Here is a 9,688-nt window from a genome sequence, read left to right as displayed (position 1 = left end):
CAGCTCCAATGCTACTAGGACTGTTCTCTCACAGGGGCGGTTACGGTTAAGACCAAGACGTTAAGTGTTGTTGTTGTGCTCAGCACTTCACTGAAGCCAAGCTGATGCTTCAAGGCATCAAATGTCTTCGCGGCCGGCGAAAAGAGCGTTATCAGGATATAAGACTCTCCTTTGTTGGCTTGCTTCCCTGGCTTCAGCAGTGGAACCATTCTCCCCCATTTTCACACATCCGGTATGATTAGGGTGGCCACTAAACAATTGAGAACTTTGGTGAGATATGCTAATTCCGCCAGACCCAAATTTTTTAGCATCAGCGTGCGAACTCTGTAGCAATGATTTTGGAGGCTTTCCCCATACGATGGCTATCTGCACTTCACCGCTGGTGGTGCAATGTTTTTGGGCAGTTTGTGCAGCCTCGTGATCGCACAGTGTGAAATTCCGGCTGAAATGGCTAGCGCATTTCTTTGGGTTCGATAAGTCGTGATCATCGAATGCGACTCTTCTCAGACTAGATAGGGACCTCATGGTTGACCAGAGCTTACTCACATCAGAGGCAAAGTTGCAAGTTTTCAAATGCTCTTCTCACCTTTTCCACTTATGTTGGTTTACCAGTTTTCGAATCTCCAATTTAGGGTCCCTTAAGTGAGGATCCTAGGAGTCGACCTGGCGTAGGTGGTCACGCTCATTTGTGCTTCAGCCGGAAAGTTTAGGCGGACTTCCGAGATGCGTCCGAATGAAAGGACGGGAGCCGCTGTGGGTGTGACTATTTACCTTGCGGAAATGGCGTTCGCCAGCATATATGTTTATGGGTTTGGAAAGGGGCGAAGCTGCTTTCAGACACTTCCACGAAGCAGCTCCAGTCAGCGTTGTTAAAGTTGGAATAGGTTCGGTGGTCTGCGGGCGCAAACTCGGTGGGCTAATTGATCGTCACCTTATGCTATTTATCAGGCCTGCGCTAGCAATTTTTAGGTCTGGTAAACTGCTGCAGCTACCCACAATACTGAATCATTTGCCAGGCTTGAGTGCTCAATGTCGCGCTAAAGTCACCTACCGTCATACGGTTTTCACCTCTGAGTAGCGCAGGGTGATATTCTGCCGGGTAGCAGGTGGCAGGGGGTACAACGTTAAATGTTTCGAGCTCGACATCGGTTGACCAGACAGCTGTGCCCTGATATTCTAGGGTGGTGTCCCTGGGGTCGATGTCTGCTTCGACAATACGATATTGCCTGTTGCCAATGTTGATCAATAAAAACGGTTATCTCTTCGATCTTGCACTGGAGTTTGTTGCAGTTTAGATGGATAGTAATCATATACCTTGGGAAACTGTTCGCGATGTGGGCGTTACGAGTAGTGTGGGCGTTACGAGTAGTGTGGGGAGGTCAACCTTGGTCCTGTTACACTAGCCGCTGTGGCTGTTGCTGCCTGGTGGTGAATGGCTGCATTGGTTCTGTTGAGGAGCTGTACAACACGGGGCGTGGTAGTCATTTGTTCATTCGAGTATGGTAGGCAGGCCAGAGCATCCACGGTAGGGGCACCATTCTATGGATATCACTAAATCCATCGTAGAAAATCTACGAATTCGAATGCCTGCTACGAATCCGGAAAAGTTGCTATCACTGAATCCAACTGAACTTTAGATTTTATTCTTTTAAAAACAAAAAAAAATATTTTTTTTATTCCTTTAATTTGTATGATATTTAAGTATTGAAGTTTATTTCCTAATAAGTTGTGGTAAAACTAACATTTCCTCGCTTCAGAAAAACTATTCATTTATTAAATTGCATTAGAGTGCTCCAAAAAAAAAGTTTAGGACAGAGATAAAAATAGGATAAGATGATAAAGGTAAAGGTAAAGATAAAGTTAAAGGTAGTTGTAAAGATATTGGTAAAGATAATGATAAAGATAAAGAAGAGGATCAAAACGATGATAAATAAAAGAATTGAGACAAAGATAGAGATATAGAAAGGGATAGAGAAAAATATAAAAAGGCAAAGATGTTACGGAATGTTATGCTGCTCACCGAAGTTCACCTCAACTCAACTTATCTCATTGCAGCTCACCTAAAGAAAAAAATCACGAGGAGGAAGTATATAGGGACTGAAAAAGACAAAATTGAAGATAAGTTAAGTCTTGCCATGTTGCTTACCTCACTTCAACTCACTTTACCTGAACTCGCCTCAATTCACCTCGTCTCACCTTAATCTCCCACAACTCACCTCATCTGAACTCACTTCAATTCAACTCACATCAAACTTAATCGCAGTGATTTCAACCGCTGAGCGAACGCTAGTTTCCAATAACTAATAATTAGACTTGTAATTTTTACTTTTTAATTGCTTTATTCTATTTTATTGCATTGATATCACATAATTACAAGTTAGTATATAATAATCTTTTGGCATATCTCAACTTAGTTTACTGTTCCTACGTACATATATTCCGTATTTCTTCAGTCTTTCTTTATGATATTCTCGATAGTGAATGCGGAAGTAAGTGCTTTTGGTTGTAACGGTAAAGGCGGCGGAGTTAGCTGTGTTGTTTGCTGCAAATTTCGAGCTGGAGTGATTGGCGTAAAGGCGCTTGGCGAAAATGAATTTGCTTGCCTAGTGCTGTCAACGGAACTGTTGCTATTAGAGTAAGCACCGCCTGAGATATCAAAACTGTCCAAATCCCGAAATGAATTCCTACTAGTTTCTTGACTTGTACCAAGCATAAAATTGGATACATTTCGCAGAGGTAATTCACTTTGGCTGCTAAGCTGTGGCGTTGGCAATGCTGAGCTGGTGTTTGCTGATGGTGATTCATTCCGAAAAAGTATATTAAAAGGCGCAATCGAAGCCAGATACTGTCTGTGTAGCTCTGTGATGTGATCGGAGTAGTTTAGAGACATCGTACCTGGGTTTTTGCCGCAAAATATGTTGAGATTGCCTCGAGATATGGCAGAAGATTCATCAATCGTGCCTTCGCATGCTTGAGATTGTTCAAGCTGTTACAGCAAAAAAATCGTTTAGTAGAATATTATTTTTACTATCCCCTATCCCCAAATTTAATTTACTCACGTGATAGTTGTCTTCTGAGCTGCTAGAACTTCTCATACAATGCCTTTGGCGCCGCGTACGTCGGCGTCGGTAGTTGCCTTGCTCGAACATATCATTAGCTGAAGCGTCTAGCATCCAGTAGCTCCCCTTTCCAGAGCTGTCATTATCGTCAATTGTGTTCTTATCACGTGGCACCTTTACAAAACAATCATTTAGAGACAGGTTGTGGCGTATCGAATTCTGCCATCCTTGTTTGTTTTCTCTGTAGTAAGGAAATCTGAAAAATAACGTAAGTTTAAAAAGATAATTATGTGTACCATAAAAAATGCAAAAAAATCGCGAGAGTGTAAAAGTCTAATAATAAACCAACAAAAATAAAATCTATCGTTCAGCGCATCAAACTAGAGATGCGCATGTGGCGTAATTTTATAGTGACAGCGCATTATTTACAGAGTGCAATGGGATATAGTCGTTCTTCGGGGTATGCAATTGCAGTGACTATACCCAATCCTCTTTCGCGAACTCTGGGCAACGTGAGCAACTCATGTGCGAGGTACGGTAACCAATCCGAGTGAAGCCTTGCGAAGAAAGAGAGGGCGCTTGGTGGGCTCACTGAAGAATGCAGCGTCTGTAGGTGCGACTGCAAGCGGCATGCTATATAAAAGTTTATTCGGTTAACAAACCAGCCTCCTCCCTGCAATGGGTTGTGCGATGGGCTTGGTACCCGCCAAGTAAAAACCCCTTCCAGCGAAGAAAAGAGACAAAGCCTCGGATAAGACTCCCTTTTGATGACAACCACGGAAAAAGTTTAAAGGACTACAATTTGAAAGCATGCACCTGGAATGTCCTCTGCCCGGCTGGTTGATGTTCTTGTAAGGACAAAAGCTGACATCACCGCCATCCAAGAAATGCGTTGGACGGTGCAAGTCAAAAGATGTCTGGACCTTGCGAACTACAGCTGCCATGCAAAGGAGCGCATATGCGGTGTTGGTTTTGTGGTGGAAGAGAGACTCCGTCGGCTTAACTGCGCCCATTCCCCGAAAAAAAAACAAGAATGAGGCATCCAAGAATCTCTTCCATGGGCTCTTAGAGCATACATACGAGAGATGCCTCTGTCCTGATATAAAAATAGTGTTTGGAGTTTTCACTGCCAATGTGGGCAAGGAAGGGATCTTTGGCACTACTCTCAAAAAATTGAGTCTCGTCGACGAAACCTCCGATAATGAACTGATGCTGATCGGCGTCGCCGTGATCCATCAAGCTACGGGGTTGTCTTTAGTTAGAAAAGCGAGAAAACAAATCGATCATGTTGTGATAGACGGACGGCACGCTTTCTCGGACCACTTTCTTGTTTAAGACAAGATACGCACCCGTCCCTGTGTAGAAAAAAATGCGCGCCCTACAATGCAATAAAAGCTCAACGTCCAAAAATTGCAATCACAACAGAAAGCTAGTGTATCCGCCATTCGACTCTCACACCGCCGCCGACGATGTAGTTGTAAAGAAGAACTTGTACGATGAGGAGTGTCAAGAAGCCGCAGAAAAAATGATGCCGCCCACAGGGCCACACTGCGGTGGGCCGCAATGCGAGCTATTTAAGACCGTTACAGAGATCTAAAGAGGGAAGCGAGAGCTTGAAATGCGTGCCCAAAGGAAAACACCCGAAAACATTTACTAGATAGTTAGGCGACTTACGGAAGATTTCAAGACCAGGGAAAGTAGTGGATAAGACGAAACCGAGTCGCCATTCGATGGCGATGGAGTCGATGCTCCACCACCTGACTATGACGAGGTATGAACAGCGATTACGCGGTTGAAATACAAAACGGCTGCTGGAGCTGACAGCTTTCCCGCTGAGCTATTGAAGTACGGTGGCGACGAGCTGATGGGGTGCATGCATTAACTCTTATGCAGAATATGGTTAGATGAACGCATGCCGGATGACTGGAATTTAAATCTGCCCAATACACAAGAAGGCGACCCGGCCATACGCGCCCACTATCGCGAGATCAGACTTCTAAGCATAGGTTACAAGGTCTTATCGAGCGTATTGTGTGAAAGACTGAAGCACACCATGAACGAACTGTTTGCACATTATCAGTTTGACTTTATGTATAAAATAACCTTGGGCAATACCACCTGCTCCTGTAGAAATGGGAAGGTCCTCTCCGAGCCGTTTGATACCAAACGAGGTTTTAGACAAGGTTTCGTGTGATTTATTTGGAAAAGATAATAAGAGCGGCAGAACTGAACCGCTCAGGCAGAATACTTCACAAGAGCGTACAATTATTTGGCGTATGTCATTATCGATAAAAGCGAGGGCTACGTCTGTTTTGGACGAGTAGACGACTTCGTTTTATTTAGGAACCAGCATTCACACACGATCCTCATGCTAGGCAGAAGAGATTTATGTATATATTTCCGTAATAGGCCTGAAAATAGTTCTTATCGCTATTGGGAGACACATATACGCCATAGAGGTGAGGAAATTCTAAAACATTAACCTATATACATGAGTGATCTAGCAATTCATTAGATTCTAACTTAACTTAAATTTTTGGTGCTGCTTTTTAACTTTTTTCAAAGATTGGTATACGAGAAGCCAAAACTCTAAAGATTTAGACTTGTGAGGTATTTCTTTGGAAAACAAGACATTTTTAGCAAAACATTGCAAGTTGATAAAAGCGTTGTAAAAAGCGCTTCAATTCTCATTTAAAAAAATATAATTTCATGATCAAATGATCGGATCCACACCAGTATAGGACCACCTCTGAGACACTACCTTTCCGATACAAAAAGAATTATCGAAATCGGTTGACGTGGTCAAAAGTTATACGGTAATATACATAAAAAAATATTCCGACGAACTGATGACCTCCTCCTTTTTGGAAGTTGGTTAAAAACTCATTCACGTCCCAATATTTTTTTTTAAATATCAACACATACATATGTGGTATGATGTACTTATATTAATTCAACTTGGATTGACGCTGGTTCATCTTATCTTTATCTTACATAATTTGAATGAGTTTACTTACAAATTGGTGAGAAAATACCTTTCCAATGATACCTCACAAGTCTAAATCGGTAAACTTTTGGCAGAGTTATCAAAGTTTTCCTTAAACCAATCTTTGAAAAAAAACTTCAAAAAACAGCATCAAAAATCTCACTATTTTGATTCCATTGAAATTTTTTTTAAACATTTTTATGCAAATTTTTTAAGCTTAAACTGTCTTCATCTGAGGTGATTTGAAAAAAAAAAACAAATAAACTATTTTTACCCATAAAAAACTCTGTTTTTGGAGGTACTTTCAAATCGATCCGGCTTATCTAAATTTTAATATTTTTTCGATATATTTTGGTGCAAGTCTTAAAATATAATAGATTTTATAATCCCATACCCAGTACCAATTTTTTGTATGGAGAATGGTGCAGTCTAATACATATACTGTGGTAGAAAAAATTATAGCCGCACCACATTTTGAGAAGTTTTAACATACGTTCATATAATTTTTTTATTATTTAATTTTGGTTATTTTTTTATAAAAATATAGTTTATTTTTTACAAACTCCGTGTAAATTCAAGTTTTAAACTTTGTGCAATATTTAAAGAAATTCAACAAACTTTCGTATTTTCGAGATTTTTAAATTAGATTTGCTAGATTTCTGAGTATGCAGTTTTGTAGCCCCATGAATTCTAGTAGAATAAAGTAAAAGTTTCAAATGGCTGAGAATTACCGTTGATTTTTTATAATTATTTTCTCGAAGATGTTGTGGTTTTCTTCCATATAAAAATAAATTGTGGGTATTTTTTATATGGAGGCAAATGGGACTAAAAAAATCTAAAAAATCAACCGTAATTTTTAGCCATTTGAAAATTGAACTTGAGAATTGTACTAGAATTAAATGGGCTACAAAACTGCATACTCGGTATCTTTGTTTTGCAACAAACAATTTTTGTTTTTCGGATATTAAAAATTCCGGATAGAGCTCCCAGCCCTACTTCAGTGTTATTTTTCGTTGGAAAGGAATGGCCGAGAACGAAAAATGACACTGAAGACGGCACAACGAATTAATTAAATCATTTAGAAATTTTGTACTTATGTATATATACATTAGGGGGCATCACTCTCCTCGTAAAAAATTAGAATATTTATAATTTTTTAAGACCTCAGCCAAAATATTTCGGCAAAATATTAAGAATCACGAGAGTTGCACCGAATTGAAAAAACTTTCAAAAATCGAGTTCTTTTATAAATAAGTAATATAAGTTTTAAAAATTTTTGTTTGTTTGTGTTACTTATGGTCTTATAACAATTTTATTGAGCTTGAGGCCGTTTTTAATGAAAACTATTATGGAAAAACAACATTAACAGGTTTACAAAAAAAACGTGTATGCATATTAAATCAAACCTATATATCCCGATGTTATTCGACACGCTGCAGTCAATTTACCCAAATTTCGCTATTTATATGAAAACAAAAAAAAAAACCGAAAAAGCCGTCCGCAAAAAAAAAAACAAAAATCGATGCGATTTTTAGCCGCTCAAAACTTGGACATACTTTACTAAAATTTTATAAGCCTGTTAACTGCATAGCCAAATTTATAAAATTCTTGTTAAAAAGCTCGAAATTTAGATAAAAATCTTGTGGAATTATTCTAAATTCTGTATAAAGTTTGAAAGTGTGATTTATATAGTTGTATGTTGAAGCAAAAAAAAAAAAATAGCAAACAAATTCAAGCTTGAAAAACATTGTACATATTTAAATGCACCACTGTATTTTTTTAAATATTTTTATGTTTTTTTTCCAAAATCACTTCAGATCAAAGAAGAGTTTAAGCTTAACAGGTCTACATAAAATGTTTGAAATTTTATCAACGGAATCAAAATAATCAGATTTTTGGAGGTATTTTCAAATCGGTCTAACTACCGTAAATCTCTATATTTTTTGAAATTATTTTGGCGTAAGTCGTAAATTGCGGTGGAAAAACCGTAACTTTTGTTGGGAGGCACCCATATATCGCCGTTTAAAGTACAAAACCGCGTATCAAGAAAATGCAAAACTCTTATGTGAGGTTGCCCAAATTTTATAGGAGGGAGGAAAAATTGTCTTATTTCAAAACGATTCTCTCTTTTATCGCTAATTATTTTTTCTTCCTGTGTCTAAGTTTCGATATTTTAGTATGAACGGATAAGGGCTTGATACCAGGGGTTTCCGGTGAGCAAATATTTTTTTGGCACAAAACAACAAGCGGGTTTGTACTTTAAACGACGATATGTATCCCGTATATCGCAGGATCCCACTGACCTGTTAGCATTAAAGTCAAGACACTTCTTACGTTTCTTACTCTGAAAACCTTTCTTTAATCAATAAATGGCAAATGTTGTAGGTTATTCACCAGCAATTTAGGACTCGCTGGAAAATGAACATCTTTAGGAACTTGGCAGCGCCAAAAACCACACATTAAAGAAGAAGCACCCGTTGTCGTCAAAGACGACCTTCTACCCCCCAACGAATGGAGATTCGGACGTGTAGTAAAACTTCCCGATCGAAATTTTGCACGTGGCGGATATCAACTCTCGCCTGGAATATTGAAAGGCTATGTTCACTGCTCCGTTCATAGTATATGTCTCTCTCGCCTTGTTGTCGCTGTAAACCCTAATACTCCAAACACATGACCCTCGTTCACTGTACGATGGCATATGATTAATTAAATCAGCGTTGCCGTTTTCAAAATTATTTTGTTGTTCATTTTGTTCTCTAAAATGTCAAAAAAGGTTAACAAATTATGATATTTCAGAGTAAAATGTAAACAAAATTTACAAGTCATGAGCCACTTCGAATGAAAAAAACGCAAATTGGAACCCACTGCTGCTGTTACCTATTCAATGTGCCTTGGAACCAACCGGTGGTTCAAAGTAAAATAATTTCTGCAAACTACTGCACAAGGCGAATTAATACAAACACATCCTTTTAATATTTAGAACCACCGCGGCGGATCAGGACCGTAACAGTTACAACTTTTATAAAAAAAATCGCTCGTTAGCAATTGTTTTTGACTTCCATTTAATTACTCCTTAAATAACAGTTTTTTTCTGATTTTTATGTGTTTAAATCCAAAATAACAATTATTTACATTACATTATGTAATTACAGCACTATGTAAAATATTTACAAAAGCTGTATAACACTACCGGGAAAAATACTCCTCATCAAAAATAGGGGTGGTTGGAGAAACGAAAAAAAGAAACAAAAATTCGTAGTCGCTGAAATTACATAAGAATTAAGAAAACGCAAAACTCTTAAAAACTTGCTCCCCTTTGTTCGACGAAAATTGTCAGTATCTTGTCCGCTTTCAAAATCATATCACGACTATTCTGTTGCAGAAAAAAAGGTTGCATTTGTTGGACTTGTACTAGTTAAGATGGCCGATATTTTGGCGCCAAAGAAGAAAATCAATATCACAATCTGTAGTGGAAGTAGTGGAAACTGGTATGACGAGAACTGGAAATACTCCCGAAAACTCTATAAGAAAGATAGTCGACTTACGTAAATTCCGACACCAGTACAAATTCCTATAAGAACAAACACGGCGACCTGATGTCCAGAGCGTTCTAAAATCATGGCAGTTCCCCTTCTTGCTAAAG

The 9,688-nt window shown here is 38.7% G+C and overlaps 1 protein-coding gene across 1 annotated transcript in view; it reads right to left on the bottom strand.

Annotated features, from left to right (window-relative positions):
* Positions 1 to 2,093: 2,093 nt before the first annotated feature.
* FoxL1 (Forkhead box L1) overlaps positions 2,094 to 9,688 on the bottom strand; it is a 10,055-nt gene continuing 2,460 nt past the window's right edge. The window contains exons 2-3 of the mRNA XM_017629515.1: positions 3,060 to 3,315; positions 2,094 to 2,986 (exon numbers count right to left, since the gene is read on the bottom strand). Coding sequence (XP_017485004.1) covers positions 2,450 to 2,986; positions 3,060 to 3,315 — 793 coding nt within the window. The 3' untranslated portion in view covers positions 2,094 to 2,449. The remainder of the gene's footprint in view (positions 2,987 to 3,059; positions 3,316 to 9,688) is intronic.

This window comes from Rhagoletis zephyria, unplaced genomic scaffold (assembly GCF_001687245.7).
Source record: "Rhagoletis zephyria isolate East Lansing unplaced genomic scaffold, Rhagoletis_zephyria_1.1 Rzeph_scaffold_06855, whole genome shotgun sequence".
Classification (NCBI taxonomy): domain Eukaryota; kingdom Metazoa; phylum Arthropoda; class Insecta; order Diptera; family Tephritidae; genus Rhagoletis; species Rhagoletis zephyria.
Note: the sequence above shows the minus strand (reverse complement) of the source record. Positions and strands in the feature narration are given on the sequence as shown.